At 40.1% G+C, this 26,412-nt stretch overlaps 5 protein-coding genes across 6 annotated transcripts; 3 read left to right on the top strand and 2 right to left on the bottom strand.

Moving 5' to 3' along the window:
* Positions 1–90: 90 nt before the first annotated feature.
* On the bottom strand, positions 91–6,136 carry ada2b (adenosine deaminase 2b). The gene is made up of 9 exons (XM_026327148.2): positions 5,245–6,136; positions 4,834–5,053; positions 4,497–4,707; positions 4,224–4,351; positions 3,387–3,477; positions 3,168–3,276; positions 2,918–3,075; positions 2,622–2,824; positions 91–908 (listed from the first exon to the last, which is right to left on the bottom strand). The coding sequence occupies exons 1-9, from the start codon at positions 5,645–5,647 to the stop codon at positions 794–796; spliced, it is 1,638 nt and encodes a 545-aa protein (XP_026182933.1). The 5' UTR covers positions 5,648–6,136; the 3' UTR covers positions 91–793.
* A 100-nt stretch (positions 6,137–6,236) lies between these two features.
* atp6v1e1b (ATPase H+ transporting V1 subunit E1b) lies at positions 6,237–11,962 on the bottom strand. Its single transcript, XM_026327149.1, has 10 exons — positions 11,878–11,962; positions 11,716–11,785; positions 10,439–10,504; positions 9,522–9,631; positions 9,255–9,321; positions 9,066–9,155; positions 8,608–8,676; positions 8,425–8,519; positions 8,058–8,145; positions 6,237–6,917 (listed from the first exon to the last, which is right to left on the bottom strand). The coding sequence occupies exons 2-10, from the start codon at positions 11,746–11,748 to the stop codon at positions 6,855–6,857; spliced, it is 681 nt and encodes a 226-aa protein (XP_026182934.1). The 5' UTR covers positions 11,749–11,785; positions 11,878–11,962; the 3' UTR covers positions 6,237–6,854.
* A 973-nt stretch (positions 11,963–12,935) lies between these two features.
* Positions 12,936–16,261, top strand: LOC113141798 (bcl-2-like protein 13). The gene is made up of 2 exons (XM_026326345.1): positions 12,936–13,074; positions 15,059–16,261. The coding sequence occupies exon 2, from the start codon at positions 15,230–15,232 to the stop codon at positions 15,953–15,955; it is 726 nt and encodes a 241-aa protein (XP_026182130.1). The 5' UTR covers positions 12,936–13,074; positions 15,059–15,229; the 3' UTR covers positions 15,956–16,261.
* A 3,770-nt stretch (positions 16,262–20,031) lies between these two features.
* spic (Spi-C transcription factor (Spi-1/PU.1 related)) lies at positions 20,032–21,589 on the top strand. The gene is given in 6 exon segments (XM_026327391.1): positions 20,032–20,036; positions 20,175–20,220; positions 20,390–20,474; positions 20,681–20,793; positions 20,879–20,984; positions 21,108–21,589. Coding segments are annotated over 6 exon segments (837 nt in total).
* Positions 21,590–22,699: 1,110 nt separating this feature from the next.
* Positions 22,700–24,448, top strand: spi2 (Spi-2 proto-oncogene). 2 transcript variants are annotated; one of them, XM_026327099.1, is made up of 5 exons: positions 22,700–22,905; positions 23,033–23,105; positions 23,192–23,286; positions 23,436–23,589; positions 23,970–24,448. In XM_026327099.1, exons 1-5 carry the CDS (start codon positions 22,903–22,905, stop codon positions 24,272–24,274), a joined length of 630 nt encoding a protein of 209 aa, XP_026182884.1. In that variant the 5' UTR covers positions 22,700–22,902; the 3' UTR covers positions 24,275–24,448. The 2 variants fall into 2 exon arrangements, with proteins under 2 accessions (XP_026182884.1, XP_026182883.1); XM_026327098.1 differs by having other exon boundaries at positions 23,021–23,105.
* The last annotated feature ends 1,964 nt before the right edge of the window (positions 24,449–26,412 follow it).

The following is a 26,412-nucleotide window of genomic DNA, read 5'->3' as shown; positions in this document are numbered from 1 at the left end:
CTGTCTGGTAGACACTGGCTTTGGAAACATCCCAGGACTGTATGAGTGCAAACTTGCAAAGGAGAAGAGGTTTCACATGCTGTGGGATTTTGAACAGGTGAATATTTCAATTCAAATCTTCACTAGAGGTGCATCTGTCTGCCTGAGGAGGAAAAAGAAAGTGACAGCATGTTTTGTTTGCAGAATGGACCTATTCAGAACAGAGAAACAAAGAAGTGTCTGGAAATTGCAGAAGATCAAGATGGCTATTACAAACTTGTTGTTCAGCAGTGCAGTGGTCAGAGCTGGAAGATACAAAACCTCATCAAAAACCACTGAGAACATGCACGAGCAGAGCAAAGTTATGAACTATCTCACTGAGATGATTTTTATTTTATTTTTTGTTTGTGATACACAATATGAACTGCCATTGAGAAGTAATTTTCTTTTTCGAATATAAAAAAAATCTCCATGACTCTTAGTTTTTGTGAGATTTTTTTTTTTATTATAGGTTGCTGATAATTTTTCCTAGGAAAAGCAGAATAGTTCTGAAACTCCAAGTATCTACAGTACTCACCTTCCAGTGTCAGCCCAGAACATGCTGCAGTACCAATCAAATGCTTGGACACACTTTCTGGTTTAGCTCAGTGGGAAAGTGTGTCCAAAAATTTAACTGGTACTTTAAGTGTAAACTCTTTTTTTTTTACAGTCATGTATAAAAACACTAGTCCTCAAGAGAACTTTGTATTTAACTTGGATAGACATCATGACTTATAAATATTTGCTTTAGTTCAGCACTACGACAATCGTCACTCTAGGCAAACAGGATCCTTTGTGCTTGGGCAGTTTCATTAGCAATGAACATGTCCCATTTGTTCTGCCACATGACATGAGCCTTGTCCTTCAGGTGAGCTGGGAGTGAGCTGTACCTGCAGGTAGAAGAAAGCTTAAATGAGACTACAATGACTAAAAAGAGCCATTCCAGTTTTAGACTACTAATAGCTCTTCATAACAAATGTGCTCCACAGGGGAAACAAAAACTTTGAGAAGGTAGTCCTTTGTACTCAAAAGATTTCTCAGAAAGATTTCTCCTTATTTTACTAACTTACATATTCTCCCAGTCAAAAGTCTAGACACACTTGGGAAAGTGTGTAAAAGCTTTAGCCTGGTAACAGCTGAACACATGTTTCAGCGTGAACAAAGCTGCAGTAGTTTACATTGTTTAAAACTGGTTAATTTAACCCTAACCCTACTAAGGGCAGTTGTGGCCTAATGGATAGGGAGGTTTGCAGGTTCAAGTCTCAGGTCTGGCAGGAGTTGTCAGTGGCTCAGAGTGATTACCCATCGTCCTGTCTACCTTCAATACTACAACAGCTGAGGTTCCCTTGGGAATTGGGTAAAACGCAGAGCACAAATTCCAAGTATGGGTCACTATACTTGGCCAAATAAGTCCCTTTCACTTCCTGTTTGCAGTGAAGAAATTGTCCATGTCAAATGAGTGAAACCAACAGAAAACAATGCAGTGTTCTGATAGCTGAGTGGTTTCAGTGGCTGCTCCATGTGCACTGAGCTGGAGATGGAATGTATGACGTTGGTTCAAATCCACCTACTGACATGTCACAACCAACCATCACATGTAGGCAAAGAAATGGTTCAGAGAATAGAATAAACAAGAAGGAGCCAATGCTCTATCCATTGCTGATTACCTGGATCAGGTGAGTTCAGTTAATCAGGCACTGGAAGATACCAATTTGTTTTGTCTTCCACGCAGAGATGGTATCTTCCAGTATCTGACTGATTGAACACACCTGATCCAGGTAATCAGCAATGGGTAGAACAGGGATAGTTGGAACATGGGTTGCCCACCCCTGATCTAACATTTGTTTCCCTTCTTCCAAAGCAAGATACTGGGGATTAAACTGCCAACCTGCTCTACCACCTTCATTACAAGCACTAATTAACTACACTACACAGACTAACAATAAAGGTGACCTGTTTCTAAAGCAAGTGTCATGCATCTGCAAGTAGTTTTTCACACTACATGTAGCACAAGTAGTCTGATGATATTCTAGATTATTTTTATTGACAACAAAACCCACAAAAACACCAAAACCAAAGACACTATAATCCATGTCTCAGTACTTTCCATCATTTCAATCCTTTCAGTGGCTCTCCACCCTTTCAATCCCACCAAAGAGCTCAGTGTTTAAAAAAGCATCACAAATAAACACTTGGTTTTGTAACTAGAGGCTAAAACTAAATGCTGTATATGAGACTGTAAGTAAATTACTACACATTTGTTGTGTTAAACAGAATTTCTAGCAGGTTTATACTGGATTAAGTCAAAATGAATGTGTTCATAGCAATGCAGCAGTGAGGCTCACTGGTTTGTTTTGTCTATGGAGCTCTATGGTGCTATGGTTGGGATAAACAATAAATGGGAACAATTCATTAATGGTTTTGGTATTTTCGTAGGATTTTTGACAATAAGAAAAATATAGAAGTCACCAGGTTTGTTAAATAAAAAAAAGTAAGAAAGGTCTAAAATGTATTTAAAAATGACATACTTGGTAAAAAAAACAAAAACATCTATAGTGACATCAAAACAGAGACTAAGAGAAATGAAAATCAATAAGACTGACCTGATAGAGTTGAGAGCCAGTTCTTTCAGACTGCCCAGGTTTCCCTTTAAACCTCCGATACCCACAAAGGCTTCATAGAAGTCATAGGAGAGGCCTGTGGTGTCGAACACAGACGGGTCATCAGAGCTGATCACCATCGGGTGGCCCTCAGACATCAGCATGGCTGCTGGGTGGTTCCGAAGGTCTGACACCAGCTTCAGCACCTGAAGGTCACAGGTCAAACACAGTCAAGGACTTTATAAACACAGGGACATGTTTTCATTGCTGTTGCGCAAATTACAAAAATGTTGCCTGACCTGGTTTGAGATAGGGCACAACTCCACGGCAACACTTCTGTTCCTAGAAAGCTCTTTGGCAAGTGGATGGTGTGCTAAAGCATAGCCGTGGCCAATCCGTGTGGTGTTGAAGAGAAGGGCATCGAGAATATTTTGATCTACGTCTGTGCCTTCATTATCTGCAAACACAGTGAGACCAGCGGATAGATTTTTTAAAAGTGCTCTCGTGCATTTAACAGGTTCATGTATTTTCTGTTTGTGATCGACGCACCTGTCTCTCCTGCATGAAAGAAGTACGGCAGCGTGACAGACAGTTCAGCTGGCAGAGAAAGTGCCTCCCTGAAGTACCAAAGACTCCTCCCGCTGTCCTCCCTCCCAACCTGAAAACATGAATGTTATTTTAGGAAGTACAACAACCGTCACAACACACAAGGAATTGATTTCCACTTAACAGAACTCGTCCAAACAAGAGGGACAAGACACTTCTTACCAAGTCAAATCCTGCTACAACATCAGGAAATTCCTTCTGCAGCTCAATGGCTTCTTTTACAGCTGCACTGACCTCAGGTACACTGAGAGTCCTGGGGAAAAAAGCAGGAGCAATGACAGACACAGGACAGGGTATGGTATTAGCCCAGTAAAGCTCAGACAACATGCCTGAAGGTGGTGCATCAGTCATAAATACGTGTAAATAAATCACATCATTTTTAGATCTTTCCTCTTCTGCTAGAACTTCACAGTGCTGCTGTGTTGCAGTCAGTTTGAATGAATGGAAAACATTATTGAAGATACTAATTGTTAACCAGATCACTCAGACAGAAAGTAGTCACTGGAGAAATGGCCAGGTAAGAGTCCAAATGCATGTGCAAAAACAATATATCACTAATTCATTAAAAAACAAAACTACAATACTACATTTCCCATCATGCAATTCAATAATTTTTCATCATAAGCTACTCTCTGACACATAAACGGTCAGATCAAACAGTTGTTTTCTCAGACCTTACGACGCCTCTCAAGAGCAAATGGAGACATCACATAACTGTTTTCACATGTTCAATTGCTCCTTTAAAAAGAATTAAATAGCTGCTTCTGTTTCCAAGGCAGGAAATTCATTAAGAGAAAATATATTGAATTAGTTCAATTTTTTCCAGTACTGCTGGACTTTTACTTGTAATATTGTTAAATTGTTGTATTTGCACTTTTATATTTGAGTATTGGGTAACTGTGATAGTAAATTCTGAGATAGCATATAAATTGTGCATACAATGACAAACACTGATTTTAAAAGAGCCTTTTTTTTTTTTGGACCACACTGGTAGATTACCTGTGGACAGAAATAATGATGCGAGCCCCAAGGAAGTCTGGATGATCTGCTGTGAATTTCTTTGTAACTTCTTGAAATGTTTTCAGAGTCCACACTTTATCATGAATGGTGCCATCAAGCTCATATGCCTGTAACACAGAGAGATTTTGGGTAGAAATGCAAATGTTTTCATTCTATTGTCACAGCCCAGATATATCATCCTACAACTGCTGCTGCAGCTCTGTGAGAGAGGCTGGAGTTCCAGGGAGCAGGTGTGAACAAACAAACACAAACCCTTGAGAGACCACTCCTGACTTCCAGATACAGGACATTGTCATGGTGAAGCTCCTCCAGGCCCTTGTAGATGTAGTCCCTCAGCACAGGAGCATGGCTGATTAGTCCTGCAGCTGCCAGGAAGGCTTTCTCAAACTTCTTCCACACCACATCTTGGCTTGGGTATTCACTGTCTGGATCTTCAGTGACCAAAGTGAGGTACTGCATTAAACTAATAAACACAGAAAAGGAAATATTCCTGGGTGAGTTCCTTCAATTAAAATATAGACATAATATTTGTCTCTATTAAAATATAGACAAATATAAAATATAGACTGCAAAGAAAACATTACTCAACCTGTTATCAAAACCGACTGGGTCTTCAGTTTTGGCTCTTAAAGTGTCAAGCAGCTGCCAGAAGAAGCAGTCCCATCGTGGGAAAGGCTGGTGAGTTGAGAACAAGAAGCGGACTGACTTATCCCATGTGTAGCAGATGTAGCAGTTGGGCCTGTAGGTGACATTTTTCACCAACCATTCAACACTGACCAGGGCCGAGCTGTGGATGTGGAGGGCTGCGCCTGTCAAAACAACAGCAGGAGGTTCTGTCAAAGCTACGGTGATGTACTGAGATGTAACAGTGATATAAAAATTAACTACTGTGAAACTGCTTTAAACCACTTTGCAGTTTTTCTGCATTTTAGAGAAAAGTGACTGGATCTGAAATGCGAAGGAAAAATAAAACATATTTGCTTCAGGGATGCTACATCACCTTTAGGCATCTTCTGCAGCAGTTTGAAGATGGAGCTCTTCTGGATGAGGGGCTTTGCCTTGAAGAAGTGGATGGCAGGTGGGAACTGGGCAGCAGACATCTCCTGCTCCTTTAATAGATGGAGGTAAGCATCCAGTTTCTGCTCAGCTGCTGTCAGAGTCACTCGGCCTCCTGTCTGTCTGGACACTTCCTGACGAATCAGCAAGTCCCTCTGAGTGGGGTCAGGCACCCCATCAGTCCCGCTCACAAACCACAGTAAGGACACGTAAGCGACCACAGAGTGGGAGATTGAGATCACCATGATGCAACGGGATGTTGTTGTCGTCCTCCTAGAACATGGACACACACCCTCCACAGGAGGTTTACTCTGCTCGGTCCTAGAAAGAAATACTTTGTTAGACATTAACTATTGAGATTGTAGCTGCAGTTTTTGTGGTCTAGAAAGGAAATATAAAACACTTGTTTTGAAAGTCAACAACATGCATTATCGTGCTGGCATTCCATTCAGCAGCTTGCCAATAACTGCTGTGCTTTCTAATTCAGAAATATCCAGGACAGAAAGAAAGAAAATAAACAAGACTAAGACTATTAATGCACATTGGACCAAAGAGGACAAAACGAAAAGGCAAATCTCACTCCCTTAAGATTAGAAGTACTCACTAGCCGGAGAGCCTGGTGTCCTGTGGCTCCCTGCAGCCGTCGCCCAAATGTCTCAGCATCACGATAAGTTTAACATGTCAGAAAATGACTCAGAGCAACTGAACAATTGGAGCATTTTTGTCTGACAAACACCATGTGATAAACTAATGAATGAAGCGTGAAAGACCAGTGTTGCAAAATAAAATGTAAAAGCTATATATCGCTCTGCAGTGAGGACATTGTACAAGTCAATAACATGATTTATAATTTATTCTTTTACATTTCCACAATATAACATTTTCAGTTTGAGACACAATCAAAAAAACAAAAAACAAACAAAAACAAAAAACAACCACACATACATATATAATTTATTCCTGGAAACCTCATATACATACTGTGCACCCTCTGGAATGATATCACCCATTCTTGACTTTATGACAATAAAAACAAACAGCTGATGTAACATCAATAAATTAACTGTGCTGGGTCATGTACAGCTGTCAGCTTTCGTTTTAAGATACGCTTTGTTTCTCTGCAATTGGTTGGAGCAGACACTCATTAGCAACACAATGCCCCCATGCAATTTCTAATGTTAGGTTAATGAAAGTGACACAGATGCTGTCTTTGTCATGAAGACTGATCCAGTTACAGGACAACTTGTTAAACGTCCAGCCAATCACCCGGTCCTGTCGCCCCTGACTAATCAGTGTAAACTGACACTCTCGAAGGGGAGCAGCAGAGAAAACCAGCCATTACAGCCGTGCAGTACCCATGATGCACATCTGTAAAGTTGAGGTGCAGTGTATATCATGTCCCTTAATGCACAGAAAAATACAGCAATACACCACACAGAAACAATGCAACTCGTTTGCATTGGAAATGTTGTTTCACAGACACAGGAATGACGTCTTTGTTAAGACAAAATAAAAATAAAAGGAGGGAGTTGGTCTCTCATCCAGCAGAGCTACTTAGTCCATAAACTTGCGGTTTGGGTTGGCACCGAAGAGAGCCACTCGGACTTCAGGCATCATCTGCAAATACAAAAATTCATGATTAAAAACGTGAGCATGTTCAGATCTTAAACTAATTCAACATTAATTATACTTAAATAATTAGGCATTTAATGAGCTTTTCAGTCATTTTTCAGCAGAAATTTCAAACATTCTGTGAGAAAGTGTTTATATCTTTCCCTTACATTGTAATTTATTGAATATTTGAGGCTTGGGACTTAAAGCAGAAATGAACAAACAAAATCACCACCATACAAACATGAAGGCATTATGTAGGAGCAGTATATGAAAACATAAAAAGCTCGTATACTTAACTGGAGGCTAAAACCTGCACAGTGTGTTTGTGATTGTGATGGCCGCCCATGTGGCCACCCACAGCTGAGACTAATGTCGGTAATCCTTAAGCACTACACATCTGAGTTTCTTTAGTTTAAGTTGATTTCAATTTACTTTAAACATTAGTTTTCAGATGACACAAATAAAGCACACCTTTTGTTTCACAGTATATTTATTTTGCATGTGGACAGTACATTGTCTTCTATCTGTAGCACGCACAGTTAGGAAACTTTTGTATAGTCACATTTTAATTTAGTTACTCTTTAAGCATATTTTGTAATCATTATTTTTTTTGAGTTACCAGTGCTGGGATGCCGATGGTGGTTGGTGCTGCTCCTGGAGGGACGTTCTGGCAGGCCTCAGGCAAAGGATGCACTCCAGGAAATAAAACATTTAAATAGAGGAAGTGACCAAGTGGACTGTACCAAGTGCTGGCCACCTTGTAGGGGAAGTTGGGAAATTTGTTTTGGAGGTTTTGTTTATTTGTATAAGTCATGTTAGAAGTTTCAGATATTTGTTGGGTTAATATGTCATTGGTGATATTGGGATTGAGATTAATTTAATATTTATTTGGTATTTGTAGTTTAGTGGTAGTTTGTTTCTTTGCTATCCCCCTGTGTGTGTTAAGTGGTCTGATCAGCCACTATATATATCTCCTTCTGTGTTCAGTCTGTGGGTCAGTTTGTCTTTAATTAGTTTGTACAGTGGTGTCATTTTTTGAATTAATTTAGCCTGAGTTCAGTTTGGTTTCTTTGACCTGTGTCCTCGTCTGTGCCGGCTTGGTCCCTTACAGTGATACTGATAAGAGCTGTCACTACATCCTACCTGCTGAGCCATGAGGTCCAGTCTGCTCTCCAGGGTGTTGGACACCTTAATCTTCCCATCAGCATTATAGAGCTCAATCCCTCCAGAACTGAAGGCCGACAAACAAAATCAGAAGGATCAAATTTAGAAGACACTTTATTTTTTGGAGAAATTTTGATATTGGGATTAAGTCTTTGTTTTTAAACGCAATTTCAAACCTGCAACAACAGATTTTTTGGCCACTTGGAGACTAAAGATAAAAGTTGTCAACACCTTTAAAGTTGATGTGTCAATAACAGTAGGTTTGTCATTGCAAGATATCCTTCCACATTTGATTCATTATTTACATAAATAACAATAATAATTACAGTAGTTTAAAAATGCTTACGTGTCTGGGGGGAGGAAATTATCCTGGTCAATTCTGACCTCCAGGTTGTTCTTCACAGCAGCTTTGTATACAGGAATATTCCTCTGAATACATGCCTGAAAGAGAAGTGTTGCAATATTTATAATTTACAATCAGAACTGATTCACACACACGCACACACACACAAATGAGCAGATTACTCACCTGAACCAGCTGCACATCCTGTTTACGGCAGCGAACGGTCACTTTGGGCTCCAGAAGCTGATAGAACCCCTGACAAAAGACAGAAAGAGAAGATCATCTGCACACAGAATTTGGGAAAATTTTCTCTGTGCTGCTTCTGAAAACCCCTGCGACTCGGGGAGGAGAGTGATGCAGTGGTCTATAAATAACTGCCATCGTCTCTTCAACTGTGGTTCATTCCAACCAGTAAAGTAGATTCAAAAAGTTCAGTCCCTATTCTTTATTTACATAAAAAAAAAAATAATGTACTGGAACTAGATATTCCTACAATTTTATTGTGAAACATTTTTATTCTGTTCTGTTTTATGTAAACTTGTGTCTGTTGTCATGAACACATGAATACTATGAATAATTGGGATCATGACTCATTTTATCTGGTCCTCCCAAAATGCTTGAAAAAGGCAGAAGTACAAATGAACCTGTAAGACCAGTCCGTCCAGCAGACCCGAATATTTCGCAGGGTCTTTAGCGAGGTTAGCGAGCCGCTGCCGAGCTTCATTCAGCAACTCCTGACGGTACAAATACACACAGTTCTATTATTTACACAGCCACCTGCTGTTTACACTGTCAATCTTTATAATGTAAATAAATGTTATACAGTAGTTTACCGAGATCATATCATCACGGGCCTTCAGGACCTTCAGGCGAGCCTGGTTCATCAAGTTGGACATTTGACTGTTAAGTAGACAACACACATACATTTAGATTATTTGGGGAGCAACACTGTGCAGACACCCTGAAGACTGTCTGTGGCAGGTAACAACAGAGTCATTGCAGGAAGAAGAAGCTAAATAAAGTTACAGAAACTCTGTGTCAATCTGTAGACAGATTAAAGAAGTGAGGACTTGATCCTGTGATTTGTCACAGTGACTCACATTTTCTTCTGCTGCTCAATCTGCTTCTCTTTCTTCTCATAGTACTCCATTATCTTCAGCCTCTGGGTTTGGACCAGACGACCCTTCTCGATGTTGAACTCTTCTTCTGCCTGCAGGAGGAAGCACAGTTCACTCAGTGAGCTGAAATCCTCGGCTGTAACAGTCGATTTGACTTTGCACTTACTCTGCTCCAGTTTTCTTAGGATCTAATAACCAACACAAAAGGGTCATCTACTTGAATTCTTCTGAATAAAATATTTACTGCCACAATTATTGTAGGGGTTTGGGTATATAAATGAGAAATTGCACAGCCTTTGACCAGCAGCTGCATGCCGGATGTTCAGTAAAACTCAGAACACACACAGGACACGGTGACAAGGACCATGTGGGCTCCGGTGCACAGTGCTGCCACCCGCAACTGTGAATGTTTTGACCACCAACACAAAAATAACACGGTCAGTTCACAGTCTAGTGACACAACTACAGACCCAGTTGTCAAGACAAGTGCTTGAATGAAACTCAGATCATCCTGTTACCGTTACACTGACAAACACCAGATCAAGTTGAGAAAGGCATTGGTTTCAATTTAACATGTGCATCACTGACACCACACTTCAAACTGACCTGTGAGCGATCAGCTCAGCAGACAGAAGACCAAGAGACACACATCTGTAAGGCGCACACAGCTGTGTTCATTGGTGCTGGTTGACATGTTTTATTTTTTATTGTCAAACATCAAAAACACTGACCATGAAGTTGCCTTTTCCCTTCTCTCTCTCCACCTATTCCCTGTACCCTCAGTCTACTGTTAACCCATTCATAAAAACCATTAGTGTTTAAATTAGAAATACACTGATTAATCATCATTCTAATCACTGTGTAAAACACTGTGATGTGACATGCACATGTGTTTATACCTTTGCATCAATTTCTTCTGCCTTCTCATTGGCCTCCTGTTCAATGAAGGCCATCATGTGCTTGATCTGTAGACACAAGAAACACAAATGACAAAATGAAACATGAAAACCCTAAATGTCTGTACTTGCACATAGATCCAGATCGTGCCTTTTATGTATTATTGTATTATCATGGTACTATTTTAAGAGTCCCCAAAGATGCCTGGAACACTCTAGGTGGGAAAATATTCTGAATGTTTCACAATTAGTGAAGTTCTTTCAGTAAATGATGCGTTCACATTTTTTGTGTAAAACACAAGTATAATATCAAATGTTTTTCTGTGTGAAACTTTGAATATTTGAAGGAAACACCAACACCAGACCTGACCCTTGGAAAGATCACTAGATATACATTTATTCAGAAGTGCAGCTGCTGTGAATGAATTGTAAAGGGAATAAATGACAGTGCTAATATGCACTGAATCCATGTACGGACCAAGACTTAAAACACTAACAGTATGCATCACCGCAAGTCAATTACAAATCTATACATGCATCTCTCCAGTATACTGAGCATCATGTGTAAATACGGAAATGTGTATATTGTTATTTATGTACATTGTTAATTTTTCACATCTTGCTACTTGTACTGCCATGGCAGTGTCTTGTACCTAAGAATTTCACCATCAGTACACTTGTGTACATGATGCGTGACAATAAAAGAGATTTGATTTGATTTGAAGACTTCTGCAAAATATCAGCTTCCTCATTAGTTACAGCTGTTTTTCATTCTGCCTGATTCTGTCTCCACAGTGACGCACTTTCGGTCCATTTAATTTCACGTCAACATGAACCCAAACCCTACAGCAGGTAGAACTATCATCTGTTAGTCTGGATTCCTTCTCCTGCAGCTTGTTTTCAGTGTTTACTGATATTTCCCATTGACTTTAGCGTCTCAATCTGTCCAAGTTCCTCATCGGGGCCGGGGCATGTGTTCATCATGTGATCATTTGGAAATATCTCAGCAGCAACTCACACACGACAACAGCTTCAATCAGCTGCTCGTTTACTATAAAATAACACTTTGACACACAAAAACAGCTGCCGTGACTGTTTTTTCGATGCTAACCCGCAGCAGCTGCCTCGATGTCGTTTACACACTCTGCTAACGTTTGCCAACATTATAGCCAACACCTATGTGTCTTGCTTTAACACTAAGACAGTGAGCAGTGTCCTTCTACAGTGGCCTCAGACTAAAGTCTGAATCATGTCATTTGAAGGTTAAAACTGTTCGTTACCTGCTTCTGGACGTCGGCATCGCTTAGCGCCATGGCTGCAGCTAACAGCTACCAAAGATCCGCTCGGGGCCTACGAGAGAAAAACAACAACACTCAAATTAAAACCTCCAGGAGATAAAACAACAATAACATTCAACACCCCAGCTTTAAATCGATATTTACCAGAGAAAGACAGAGGAGGAAGTTTGAATTATTCGCAGCAGTCGTGACTCGTAAAGATGTCTGCGGAATATCAGCTGACTTTCTGTCACATGATTCCCACTTCCGGTGAACAGCCAATAGGGTGCGACAGGAATTTTTTTTTTTTTTTGGTTTGTTTTTCAGTTGTTTACTTTTTGTTAATTTAATGCCTGGTTCAAAAACTCCAAAATACTTATTACTTATATATATTTATAAGTATAAAGGCCTAGAGGAAGACCAAAGAGGAGGTTCTTGGATGTAGTGAAGGAGGACATGAGGATAGTTGGTGTGGGTGAAGAGGATACAGAGGATAGGGTTAAATGGAGGCGGATTATTCGCTGTGGCGACCCCTGAAGGGAGCAGCCCAAAAGAAAAGAAGAAGATTCCTACTTTTATATAAGACACTATTATCACGATACTGAAGGAGGCTGTCTAAAGACCAATGAGTATATTTAACGTCGATCCTTAAAAAAAAAACTGCAAGTTTAAGTTAGTTTATAAAATTGTACTGATGCAGTTTTGTCAGCAGAGGGAGCGAGAACATGGAAAGTCCATCCATCCATCCATTATCTATACCTGCTTATTCCTCTTTAGGGTCACAGGGATCTGCTGGAGCCTATCCCAGCTCTCCTTAGGTTAAATGAAGGGGTACACCCTGGACAGGTCACCAGTCAACATGGAAAGTCCAACTTTAGAAATGTCTCTTCTCCCTACCTGCCATTTTCCACTCTGTGCCACCAGCTCCCACTGAGAACTCACTAATAATCTGTTGTTTGGAAAATGAACATAAAACACAGAATGCCCTCTGACCTTTGGTGACCTCTGAGAGACTGTCAATACACAAGTTAAATTCTGATTCCAGATCCAGGAATAATTTTTTTTCCACTATTCGCTTACATTATTCACGTTTTTCTCACTTTAAATGCACAGTAAAGTCACCACTGACTCCTCTCCAGCCAAATGTTATGTCATGAACTTGGGAGGTGGGGTGAGAGAGGGAGGGAGGGAGAGAGAGAGAGAGAGACTTTTGAACAGTTTGTCCATCTTGTGCCAGCGACAGCATGCATGTCTGCCTGTCTGTTGTTTTCTGGCTTCGTGTCTGAACACACGTCTCACTCTGATTCCCGGTATTTGCTCCTCACCTAGCAACTCACTCAGCTCTGCACCAAGAAGACACAGGTATGCCGGGATGTTCTTTTTTTATTCACATTGCAGAAAGTTTCAGCAAAGCCTGAAAGGAAGTGTGAATATTGAGCATTGCTACAAGAATCAAGAGTGTGATCTGACTGTGGCATTTGTGCACCACACTTTGTTAAAGGTGTGTTAATTGTAAACATGTAAGGGTCATTATGGGTCACTATGGAGTAGTGAAGGACAAAATCTCACCTTACACAAGACAGTTGTAAATCTAAACAGTCCCCGTCCCACTTTGACATTGAATGCTGACCTTTTGTAAATTCCGGCATCAAAAGTCACTCTGTCCTTGTTACACATCAGCATAACATAGAAAGAGTTCCCTACATCTCACTGATCATTTACTTCAGCAGCCATTCTGTTTTTGCTGGAGAAAGGATCAATGGGAATCCAATTACTCAAGTAGGTCAGAAAGTATTGGAGGGTCACAGAGCAGAAATGGTTGATTGGATTCTCAGCAGACAGGGACACAGACGAGCTGCCCTGTGTGTGTCTGTGTGTGCGTGAGTGTGCAAAAGGTTTAAAATTTAAAAGTGGCCAGGTTTAATGTTTAAAGCAGCCATGACACTGGGATTGAAGTTTGCAAAGGCCTACAGGACACACAGGCCTGGAGACACAATATGGCAGCTAGTTAGTCATTAAATCTGTGAGGTCTGGGAGGCGAATGGGTCAGTCTGCTCACTCTGGAAGGGGAGGAGTGATACAATGTCAAGGATTTTGGCATCAAAACATGGGGGAGAGCAAACAAAGAGAAATGTAAAATGTTCAGATCAAAACAAGAGGTGATTTAGTCCTGGAAAGGAATGTTCATTTTAGGCCTAGTAAGTTTTCTGCACTAATTATCACTATTTACAAATATTTAGTTTGCTTACAATAATGACCAACACCTCTTAGATTCAAGTGTAACAGATATTTAAGCTGAGAAGCGATTTGTTGTTAAGTGACATGTTCTGAAACGAGAGAAAACACAGACAGGCCACACGCCTGAACATCACACAGTGAAAAGCAGCTGTTAATATCTATTTTGGGACTGCAATCAAAGCTGAGACATGAGGGTCAGCTTCAAACTGAATTCAAGCCAAATTCAAGCAAACAGCTGTGAGAGCAGTTTCACCCTGAAAAGTGCATTTTTTCAAATAAGGAATAAGGATTTTATATTTACTAAATGTTCTCAGAAAGAATGAGAGATGGACTGCAGGAATTTTGGTGTCACGTTAGAAATGATATACCACTTCCATTTATGTTTATACTCTCATCAAATTCAGTCGTCATGTGGAATCACTGAAATAGCTTCCACTCTTGGGTGACAAATGGAGATGTATATAGTCCCTAAACATAGTAAGATATGCAGGATGTGGCTATAGATAGTCACAGCCACTGTAATACAGAGCAGCCAGTGAGTAACTTTTTCCAGTGACAGTTATTGATATCACTGAGAACACAGGCAAGTAAAAAAAGCAGATAAGAAGCAGATCATGTGATGAATTTCAAACACTATTCTGATAGTCCAAGTGCAAATTAATGCAGATTTGCTGCTTTTAGTCTGTTGGTCTCGGGGTCATGGTAGGATCATTCTTTGCTGTCTTCACAGGTGTCTTTTTTGATACTACCACCAGGGGGCACCAAAGTTGGAAATATTCATATTCTACTTATGGGGATTTTAATTATAATGAAATAATTACACATGTAATATTTAACCACAGTTATTCAGAAAACTCTACTGTGAGATTATAAAATGAGGATTTAATCACCACAGTGTAGTATGAGCTACAATTACACCACTACACCATATTCCTGGAGGCTGTCACTCCGTAGAGTAACCAGATCTGTGCAGCCAGGTGGCAGTGGCAACACAGTCAAGAGAGTTAATGTAAAAGTTAAGTAAATGTACTTGTTGACGTCCACTGCTGTAGGGCTTAGTCATGACTAACTGTACTTGCCCAAAATCTGGTCTGTTTTGTGTCTGCAGCAGCCAGCCTTCATTCTGGAGGGGAAGACCCCAGTTGAGTCTAGCAGGGAGGATGCAGGAGGAGGGCAGGCTAGATCCCCCAGCCCCAGTCCTGCAGATCTGCCGCCGACCCAAGTAGAGAACCTTGGACCCTGGCAGAGTGAGAGCCTGCTTGCAGAGTCTTGGTCCACAATGGGTGACATGGACCCCGAGGACACCAAGAGCCTTGATAGCAGTGATGGGGCAGTTCTGGCCGGAGAGGAGAACCATTCCTCCAACTCTGATATGGTCCACCTAGAGCAAGAGGAAGTCGAGATGCTGGAGGAGGCAGAGAAGGAGCCTACAAAAGAGGAGAGGGGAAGGAGACCTGAGGAAGAGGAGGAAGAAGATGAGGAGCTGCAGACGAGTGTGTTGAGTGTGTTGGGTGGGGAGAGGGAGCTGGCTGAGCTCAGGGAGGACGAACAAGACCTCCAGGTCCCAGAAACTGAGGAGCTCCTTGTGTCATCAGAAGAGCCTCAGGTGGAGAGGGAGCCTGCAGGATTCAGGCAGGTAGTTCCCCCGATGGCCCTGCCTCTTCTGCCTATTGTCAGGCTTGAACCCCCCTCTGCTACATCCACCCCTGTCCCTTCAACCACAACCTCTGAAGTAGAGGAGCTTTACTCTACTCAGGGGCTCCACCCTCCCTCCATCCTCGCACCGATGGCAGCAGAATCTTCAGTGGAGCGTTTGGAGCAACAAAAATTCTCACAGATTCCTCTGTCAGAAACAGGGGAACACTCAGTTGAAGAGTCTCAAGCAGCTGTAGAGAAGAAAACTGTCAAACCTCTGAGCTCCACAGAGCTGCTGTGTGGAGGTGCTGCTTTAGTCGCTGTTGTGGGAATAGTTGCATATGGGGCTGTGGCCTACTGCAGAAAGTAGAAACCTTCTCTTTAACCCTGAATCACCTTTCAACGCAGGTCTCTGTGTTTTGAAATTTATTCCAGTTGAAATATTCCACTTTGCTCTCTGAATTCTTGGTTTTACTCGCTGAATCTTTTTGTTTTGTAGCTGTTAGACACTAATTTGATTTTTCTGATTTGTTTTGTGCTACCTCAGCTCAAGGCAGACCTTATGGCCTTTGTTTTTCTGTGTTCAATAGATCTCGCAAGAACCTTAGCCAGTAAAACCTAAACCAGGAAGGTAAAATCATGCAATGTAATATTTTAAAGAATCCTAAAACTTGAACTGTTTCTTTGGTGATTCTTTGTGTCACTGTGTCTCTCATTACTTTGCCATTATTTTGAGCACCTATATTCAAACAAGACAGCCCATTCTGTCCTTCAAGGATGAAGTTGTCTGGCTTCTGGCTTGGATGAAATATTGGCCATCTAGATGATATGATAGGAATATTAGTGTATTTCAGCTTTGGGAACAATAAAAATCAAGAGCAGGAGAGTAAAGACTGTAAAAGAGAGAAAAAAGGTGAGAAAAATCAAATGAAAGCATTAAAGCACAAGAAACGCAGTGTGTGCTTGGTGCATTCTGCTGCTCAGTCAGCAACATTACACCCATTCAACGAGCAATGAAACCAGTGTCAGCCTCAGGACAAAAGGGCACTCTGTTCACATTACAGGTGTTTAACCAGAATCTGTGAGTGGCTAAAAAACACATGTATGTATGTATGTCATTTTAGTTTCACTGCATATATAATAAAGTGTTTTGCTGAGATTATAAAACCTGAATAAAGGCTTTTTTAAAACAGAATAATTGCATGTTAATTGCAGCATAGACACAGTGACTTAACCTGCTTTTATCAGCCTTGTTCTAAAGTTCTCACCCAGGACACGAACATGATCTCATAGATAATGATTATAACTCTGCGGTCACACCAGCATTCAGCACGATAGACTAATTATACACCACTGGGTCTGACACTTCTTGATTTTCATCGAGTGCCAGGAAATAAAGAAGAACAATGCAGCCGACTGTGCTGCGGTTACCCCGCCGTTCCCACATCGGTGCCAACATGCATACAGCTATTGAATTGAGAAGGGGAAGGAAAGTGCTTCTTTGTTTGGAAAAATAAAGGTGCAGCAAATACACTTACCACTTTCACAGATAAACATGAATCCCTCTGTGTCTTTTTTCACTCAGCACACACATTTAAACACATCTGACCACATATTAAGCATGAATTTACCTTCAGCATTAAAAATAACATGAAAAATAAAATAAATATAAAATACCAAGGTATCAGCAAGAAATGCAGTGTGTTAAAGGGAAATAAGTAATGTTAGCTGTATAACTTCAGCATATGTGTTAAAATGTGAGGAAACTACCATTTAACAGGTGAAGAATATAAAAAATATACATAGAAGTGTGTAAACTATGATTATCAGTGACTATAATGTCACAGGGACTACAATTTTCATTCAATTCAAATGAGACAATAGTACTACACAATAAAAAGGAGAAGAAAGAAAGAAAACACTGTTAACCACAAAGCTAAAATCAATCAAATACCACAAGCATAAAAACTATATGTGGAAGTGGTAATAAAAATCTTAATAAATAGACATGAATATCCAAAGAAGAAAAAACATTATAAAACACACATCATAATGAAGCAACATAAAAAGAACTGAGAATAGAGAGGACAAGCAGCAGAGGGCACAATTTAAGATTATTATATGTCTGATGATAAATCATTACTACCTGTAAATACAGCATAATCAGAATAATCAGAATAAAATAATCTGGTTACTAGATTATCTTTTATATTCTGTTGTGTGTGTTCTGTTCTATTCAATTCTATTCTATTATATTCAGTTGCATGGTATTTTATTGTTACATTTCATTCTATTTTTTTCTGTAACAGCATTTCTCTAAACTCAGATCTTTCCATTACTTGCTCCTCCTGCAGAAAACCCCTCAAGCTGGGAAGTGTATTATGTTACTGCTGACACCAGCATCAGACAGTTATCATTAGCCGCATATGAAACTGTTTTTTATCCTATTTTTGAAGTTTGTTGCTTTTATTTGGTTGCTGTTTGAATGCTGAGTGCAGCTGAGGCTGCTGGGAATGTTTGACACAACCTGAGCTATTGCACAGTTAAAATGTTGACCTGATCGTGTCCTTATTGCTAGACGACCACCAGTGTTCTCACATTTCATCCTCTGGTGAACATGAACCTAATGTGCCCAACCATCCAATAGTTGTTTATATTTCAGCTGGGACCAAAGTGGTGGAGCGATATGGCCAAGCCTGAAGTCACTCATCAGTGATGGAATTACTAACAGAACAGAATATAATAGAAAAGCGTAGAATTGTAAAGAATAGAATAGTGTGGGCTCAAAGATACTACAACCAAGAAAAAACTGAACTCCCAGATAAGTGATTTCTGTAATCAAACGGTGATAATAAGGAACATTTATGAGTAATGGTGCAGTACCATGGATTATAAAATTGTAAAAATGACAGAAAAATATGAAATTTCTTAAGACCCCAAACCAGCCTAATGGAGCAAACCCGTCAGTCCCTCACAGTGCCAACATCAGCACACAGCTGTCAGGCCTCAGCTTCAGCCCGACAGGCTGTGGTCTTTAATTTATGGAGTTTCAGTCTAAATGGAAAGGGGGAAATGCGGAATGGGAGAGGACAGGGTTTTGTGGTTCTTTGTTCTTATCAGCATTTTGCACAGGCAGGAAACACACATGCACACATACATATTTGCATGCTTGCACACACACCCACACACAGAGACACACCTTCCTTACTCTCATGCACACAAACACATACTCACAAAATATGTTAAGTCCTTGTGACATCTTCACTGACGGAAAAGTTATAAGTTAAAATCAGAGGAAATAATGATACAAATCAAGTTATATGGAGTCAAGCTGGATTGATCTGTGCACGAACAAACTGATAAACCTTTGTCCCTGCTATAATCTGTGCATCCCCATTTTTTGTTGCCAGGATATTTCCAGCTCAGCATTCAGGCCTGACAGCCACTTTAACGGGGCTGAAAGGGGAACTTCAGGAGCAAGTCAGTTGATATTTAAAACTGCACGCCTGTGATAAATGAACTTCTCAAAAAGCCTGTGTTTATTTGAACAGGAGGGTTGGCTTTGTGGGGAAAGAAGGTGCAGGTTGCATTTATCTGTGATTGCCTTATTATTAACCATTAACTTTTACAAGCACATTTATCTGAAATTGCATTTGTGGTATTCTGCTCAATTAAATACTCAGGACATTAATTTTAATTCCCCTTTAGTTCCACACTGAGCACTTACAGACCCACACACCTGTGGGGTGCAAAAAGGTGCTTTGTAGGAATGCAAGTGGTTTTTGCTTTGAATTTAAGTTTTTAACAATTTTTTTAATTTGTTGGTTAATATTTCAGAACACAATGAGCTATTAGATGTTATGAGGCAAATGTGCAAATATAATCGTTTTAATTTTTAGAATAATAACACAAAACTACATTGATATAAAAAAGATATATTTTGTTGGTTCTGGCATTTTAGCCTTTAAATGAAAATGGAATATATATAAAAAAAAAAAAAGAATAGATAAAGTTATTAACACTGACAACACTGATTCAGATCCAATGGATTTATTGCAGGTTAATTGTTGCTTTGGTGCTTGTAAGAGCCAAACCATTGGTTCAAATCATAGGAACTTATGCAAATATTGGTTAAAGCACAAAACAAAAACAGAAGGCCATAGCGAAAGGTTTCCAGCAATCCTATAGGCTCAAGTTTCAATTTACAGAAAGCACAATCCTGAAGAGCATCAATTATATTATATCTATGTTAGATACATAGCTTGCTCAGTATGCAAATTCTTAGGTCAGACTGAGAATTGGTGGTATTCCTGGGTCGAGTGTGCAATAAAAGAGGTTTTTGTTGTCTGTAGATTGTGATCTCCACCATGAGACAAAGTGTGATGCTTGCAGGTGGATCTGATCTGTGCTTCCAAAAAAAGAAGAAGTGTAGGGCAGTAGTACATCATGACGTTAACACATTTAAATTGACCGGCCTCTCTACCTATTCAGGTGCCTGAATACCGAACAGGTATTGGAGGTCTGCAACACATATATATACCTGTCCAATACCTTACACCTGCAGTAGTGTAAGAGTTTTCAACTATTAGGACCGAAATTGCCTCAAGTGAGGGCAACACCCAGAGAAGATGGTGAGTTCCAAGGATGCTGCTTTTGATTATGTTCTCAGCTATCTGAAAGATGGAAATGAACCTTTTCATCTCATATTCATTCACAGCTTCATGTTAATTATTTTACACTTAAGGAAAAATTAAGCATTTTTTTTAATGAAATGAAGTTTTGTCTGCCTGTCTACCTGTTCTAGACATCCTTGGAGAACGACATCAACCAAGACTTCCAGGATGCAATTGATGTGATTGAACAGCATTCAAATACTTCATATTACTCAGGTACAAACAAAATATTTCAGAAACTGCACAGGTTACTATAAGAACACATGATTCTAAACAAAAAAAAACCTCCTTATTCTATTTTAAATCATGCTCTGTACACATTTCTAGAAAGTATCCCTATTTTTATGTAAAGCAGAAATTTGGATCAATTATATCACTTTTACTTGTGTTAATTTTTGAAATGATCACTTTTGTCTTGTCAGAGTATGCATATTATGAAACTCTGGGTACCCAGCAACAGTGTCAAAGCTCCTGCTGCCTCGTCACACACCTGCCTGAAGCACCAGCTCCTGTATATGACTGGAATGACTCAGTGGTACGTAGTGCTCAGACAACAAATACACTTTGTATGTGTCAGAGATGTTAACAGCCTTTTTTGACTGAACATATCTGTCATGCAGCAGCAGCCCTGGCCTCAGGTAATCCCTGATGTCTCCATGAGTCACTCTGTAGCAACTGAATACCCTCATTTCTACTCAGGCTTACCACCACAGAGAAACAGCAAAGGTAATAAGCATGCACTGACATTTTCCTGGGGGTTCAGAGACATTTTATATTTTTTCATTTATTTATTTTCATACATTTATTAGTTTATCAACAGTAAAACAAGTCCAATTCAATCCTCTCTAGGTCGAAAAAAGCTCAGACTTTATGAATACCTCCATGAAGCTCTGAATGACCCCAACATGGGTGATTCAATCCAGTGGACAGACAGCGGCAGCGGCACCTTCCACTTCATTTCCAAGAACAAGGAGAAGCTGGCTGAGTGCTGGGGCCAGCGCAAGGGCAACCGCAAGACCATGACCTATCAGAAGATGGCAAGAGCTCTGAGAAACTACAGTCGCACCGGTGAGATCATCAAAGTACGCCGCAAACTCACCTACCAGTTCAACCCAGATATCCTGCACAGGCTCGGCTCTGCACAGGTGTCTCTGCACCTGCCCTGCCACCCTACACAGGAGGAGGTCCACACCCAGCAGCAAAACCCTTCTGAACAGAGCTATTGCGGCTCGGCAGCAGCAGACTGGCACAGCTGGTATGTACACTACCCACTGCAAGAGGACTATGACCTGGCCTCCAGCTTCACCTCACACACCACAACCAAACTCTGAGCTGACAGAGGATTTCGTTACAGGCAGAAGAAGTTATCTAAACCTTTAAAGTTTGAAAACGCTTTCCAAGACTTTTCAGCTTTCAGACTTTCTGGTCCCAGTGCCTGTATGCATGTTACGGTGGGACTACTACTACTACTACTACTTTCACAAAGTCTTCAGTCAAAAGTGTTTTTAAATACCCTTTATTTTAGCATTTTGTACTTCATATAGAGGAGTATTACTGTAAATTAAGTTGTAAATAATATATTCGTGGGAAATTCTGTAAATGAATAAAGACATTTGTTTTATTTAAATAAAAAACACCTGAATCATTTTGAGTATTTTGTTGATAAAAGCATTAAGGAAGTATTAGATGGGATGCGATTAGATAAATTTTATAATCCCCAGAGGGAAATTTAGGTAGTCTTGTATAGTAATAAGTAGCCAGTAGTAAGGACTAGTCAGTAGTAGTCCAGTTCATGTAGAGTTTTCATCTACCATTGACTAAGGTGTTGTAGAGCCTGATGGCAGTGGGGATGAAGGATCTCCTGTATCGGTCAGTGCTGCAGCTCAGTGAGGTGAGTCGTCCACTGCCATCAGGATGTTGTGCAGGGGATGATCAGTGTATTCCAGGATGGACTCAATCTTTTTCTGACTGCATCTCTTCACCACAGCCTCCAGTGAGTCCAGCCTCATTCCAGTCACTGAACCGGCTTTTGTCCAGCTGCCTTGAATCCTTGTACTACAAAATAAACTGTGTACTATTGTATTTATTGTGTAATAATAACATTCTTGATTTTATTAAATGGTTCTGTGTACTTTCACATGTGCTTGGTTTTACTCACTTCATAAAAACAAATTGTGGCCTTATTCTCCTCATTTGTCCAAAAAGAAAAAACTCATTATCAAAAATACAAGGCCTGTGTTGAAAGATTTGGCACTGTCTCCATTGTAGTGAAATATTACAGCCACACTACAAAAATTGAAATTAAGACACATCCTGAGAGGAAAAATATGGCAGCAAGTGTGTTCTTTTCCTGAAAAGAGAGTATTGTGTAGAGGCTGCCTACAGGCCAGGTCTTATCTGGTTCAGCGGGGAGGATGTGGTCAGTGCTGGGAGGCTTTGTTAATGGGCTGACTGGTGCTGGTGCTTTGTGGGATGGTGGTCATTGTTCCTGTGAGCCCAGGGTAAAAAACGTCTGGTGTTATGTGGAAAGCTCGCTTCTGTGGGGGTATAATAAGAGTCTGGGTACTTGAGTGTCTCAAAGTCAGTTCTGTGAAATTCACCTAAACTGCAAGGACTCTACTGCATTAGAATAACATCATCAGCCATGGTACAGTAAAGACTAGACTTACTGCACGACCGATGTTTGATGAATTTCTAAAGGCAAAACTACTAGAAAATGAAACTGTACTCAAGGCTTGTGATCAATTATTTATCTTTATCAGAATTCTTTGCAGGAGACTCAGACTGATCTGGAGGTGATCTTAGAGTTCCTCGAGGAGTACTACAGACAGAACACTGGGGAAAATGGTAGGAGGAATGGCTGGGAACTTAAATAATAATACTTACAGAGCTATTTCATGGTGATCTCTGAGCAACTTTCTTGCTTTTCACAGTGAACAAGATGTACTGGACTACAGGTAAGGATGACAGACGAGTATCTGCAGATGATCCATCATGTGAGCAGCACTGGACTTGCTATGAACAACCTGTAAGCATTAAAATTTTTGTATTAGTGCTCTTTTCCATCTAGGAGGCTTATATTTTACTACACCATGTATAAAACTATTATTATGGATAAGACTCTGATCAGATGATCTTCTTATATACATATATATTCCATCATTTTCTTTATCAAAGAACATCAAACCTGCACTTCTCCCCATCCTGGCACACGATGCTCCAGGAACTCTAACCCAAAATACAACAGCAACATTGTCTGAGCATGGGTCACTGCCAAACTTCGTATCAGCAAGACAATCAACCAAACACCAGGTCACAGCAGGGGGGAGGGGTGAGTTCTCCTTTTTTTGGTCACTGGATACTGTTATTGCCCCTGTTGCTAGTAGCCTGAGGCAAACAATACCAAGAGAGCAAATAAGAGACCTTCCCTTTACTGTAAAAACAATGGAGCTATGCACAGCTTAGCTCAATGACTGATTTTACATATCTATCAGATAACCGCAATGTTTACAGCTTCAGCCTCTCCGCTAAATGGCATCCCATCAGTGAAGAGATTTTCTGGGAATAGCTGTATTTGAGGAAATTATTAACTGTAACCAGCACTAACTGTTTTAGTGCAACACAGCTGCCATGGTAGTCCCCAAATCCTCTTTTAAATCTCTTTTATATCTTAATGTACATGCCACTTGCTGTGCTTTTTACTGTCTGCAGGTAGAAAGGTGCGACTCTTTCACTTTCTGTTTGAGATGTTGGAGGATCCAAACATGGCTCACTGTGTGTCCTGGGTGCCAGCAGCTGCAGGTGTTTTCCGTTTCTCCTCCAGGAACAAGGACCTAGTGGCAGCACTCTGGGGGCAAAGGAAGGGCAACAAGAGGCCCATGACTTATCAGAAGATGTCTCGGGCCCTCAGGAACTATGCTCGGTCTGGAGAGATCTTCAAGGTGAAAAAGAAGCTCACCTACCAGTTCAGCCGGGACACTCTGCTGTTACTGCAGAAGTATCATCGAAGAAATTAGTAATCTATCATTTGATCTAAAACTCTAAATGTGCTCTTTTTTTATTCTTCTTTTTTATTTCTAAACTTTCTTTTCCAACATTTTTCTTAGAGTGTGACAAACTGTGTTATGTTTTCTACAGCTTCTGTTGTAAATAATACAAAATAAATAAAAAAACATTTTTTACTCTTACAATTTAAAGGACTTCTATTAGTTTGTGGATATGGTTTAGGTTAGGATTAGGTGTGTATGTGCTTCTGTGTGTCTCAGTGTAATAGTTTTCCATGGCTGTTATAGACCAGAGGGTGTCAGTGTAGTCCATCTCGCTGCCTTGAGTGTCTTCTTTCATTTTTTCCTGTGTAGTGTGACCTCATGACTAAATTGCCTCTGTGATGTGAACTCTTGGCCATCCCAGGCAATACCAAATGGTTTTGTGCTCTTTGTAGCAGACCCACGTGATACTTCCCTAAGCCTCGTATTTACTGCTGGAGCCCGCTCAGGGTTATAAATGGGCTAACAGGGCTGTGGGTGTCTATTACCAATAAAGGCCACATACGTCAAACAGAATAATAAAAACAGTTTTTTAAGGAAAGATTATGATCTTCATTAAAACCTTCCACATCATCTGATATGTGTTGGTTTGCACTTCGGATCCTATTTTGCTGTGACAGTTAACATGTAGTTGCAGAGGATCCTTCCATATGCGATGACTGTCTGGGCAATGATGGTAAATTTCTGACAGCAGGTGTAACTGTATGCCTGCTCACAGGCCTAAAACACAGAGCTGTGCCTTGTCGTGACTGTTCTGTTGGGCTGTATGAGGAATTAATTGTGCGCACTTCCATGTTCAGATCATTTAACATGCTCACATGGTTATGATGGGGAACTTGGTATTGTAGATGTGCAGAATCTTCAGTGGGCTGGTTAAAAAAGCACTGGGCTTGTTGTTGCACATAAATCCAGCAGCTTTCACCTTGTTCATTAATTTTTACGACTTTATCAAGGTCCACATTTGATTTATCACTTATGTTTAATGTGCTAAAAACATTCATTAGGACCAATGCAACCACATCAATGACATAATTCACAATGAAACCCTCTTTTCATGTTAGATACACATGCCAAATGTCAAGGTTTATGACAGCTAAGTATAGTCCAAATATCCACTGCCCAGGCATCTCTGCAGTATTTATCTGCCAGGTTGGATTAAAGTAATATTTGGCATCTGGCCTTGAGTGACTGCATGTCATCTCAAACTTCTCTTTTATAACAAATCCAGAGAGCTTAATAGTCTGAATATGTTGAATTCTATCTGAGCACAACACAGGATTGTCAGTGAATATTACATCAGCCTCAGACTTGTGACAATGACGACACATTTTCTTTTTATATCCTCCTGATTTCTTAGTCTCCTCCCTCTTCACCTATTCTGTTGCGTAATAAGACCCTCACCCCGGATGCCCCACCTACAGCTCTTAACCCAATACTGAGGGGAAAAGCTGACAGTAATGATGATAAATTTAGTCCTACTTCAAACATATGACTTGAAATTACTTTGAAAATTCTCAATTTTGAATAATCTTAACATTTTGTGGAATTTGTGCAAAATTTCTCTAAATGTGACACTAATAATACTAATAAGAGGTTGCACTTTGCTTTATTATAGCTATTATACCTTATTTTGAGTCAGTCTCAAGTATGCCCTGCAGTTGTAAACATCTGCTTGCACACTATATCTGTGGTTCAAACTAGTCCCCAACAAAGATCTAATTTACTGCTGAATAGTTATGGTTTGCTGTAAACTAGTGCACTGCTGTTTAGGGAAATTATTTATATGTTTACATCTTCATTTGATAGTAAACAAATCAGCAGATATTCTGACCAAAAGCAGGGCTATATTTAAATTCATGTTTGAGAACAGATCTGGGAATCTGAAGGCTTATCAGGTGGGAAAAATAGTACTTTGCAAAAGTCTGAGATGGGAATTTACAACTGTGAAAAGCTTCTTTTGTCAGAGTCCTCTGTGAGGGCAACCCTGGACAGCACTCAGCAACTGGAGGTTTTAAAGTAAAAGCACACAAATTGGCTTGATTTCGTCTTTTAACAGGATTGGTTGAGAATAACAAAAATACAGAACAGTGAATGTCATTTCAATGAAC

Source organism: Mastacembelus armatus, chromosome 23 (assembly GCF_900324485.2).
Source record: "Mastacembelus armatus chromosome 23, fMasArm1.2, whole genome shotgun sequence".
NCBI lineage: Eukaryota > Metazoa > Chordata > Actinopteri > Synbranchiformes > Mastacembelidae > Mastacembelus > Mastacembelus armatus.
This window is presented reverse-complemented; position numbering and strand designations above follow the sequence as displayed.

Bases quoted from the DNA above. Each gene is read 5' to 3' on its own strand.
- ada2b (XM_026327148.2), bottom strand. From the start codon at position 5,647: ATGTCTAACAAAGTATTTCTTTCTAGGACCGAGCAGAGTAAACCTCCT. The intron at 5,054-5,244 runs GTGATGTAGCAT...TTGTTTTGACAG, and splicing joins GCTGCAGAAGATGCCTAAAG to GCGCAGCCCTCCACATCCAC. The intron at 4,352-4,496 runs GTTTGTGTTTGT...TCTGTGTTACAG, and splicing joins TCAGGAGTGGTCTCTCAAGG to GCATATGAGCTTGATGGCAC.
- atp6v1e1b (XM_026327149.1), bottom strand. From the start codon at position 11,748: ATGGCGCTAAGCGATGCCGACGTCCAGAAGCAG. The intron at 9,632-10,438 runs GTATAAACACAT...TTCCTCCTGCAG, and splicing joins CAGAAGAAATTGATGCAAAG to GCAGAAGAAGAGTTCAACAT. The intron at 8,146-8,424 runs GTAAGCATTTTT...GTCGGCCTTCAG, and splicing joins AATTTCCTCCCCCCAGACAC to TTCTGGAGGGATTGAGCTCT.
- LOC113141798 (XM_026326345.1), top strand. From the start codon at position 15,230: ATGGGTGACATGGACCCCGAGGACACCAAGAGCCTTGATAGCAGTGAT.
- spi2 (XM_026327098.1), top strand. The intron at 23,287-23,435 runs GTAAGCATTAAA...TCTTTATCAAAG, and splicing joins GGACTTGCTATGAACAACCT to AACATCAAACCTGCACTTCT. The intron at 23,590-23,969 runs GTGAGTTCTCCT...TACTGTCTGCAG, and splicing joins GGTCACAGCAGGGGGGAGGG to GTAGAAAGGTGCGACTCTTT.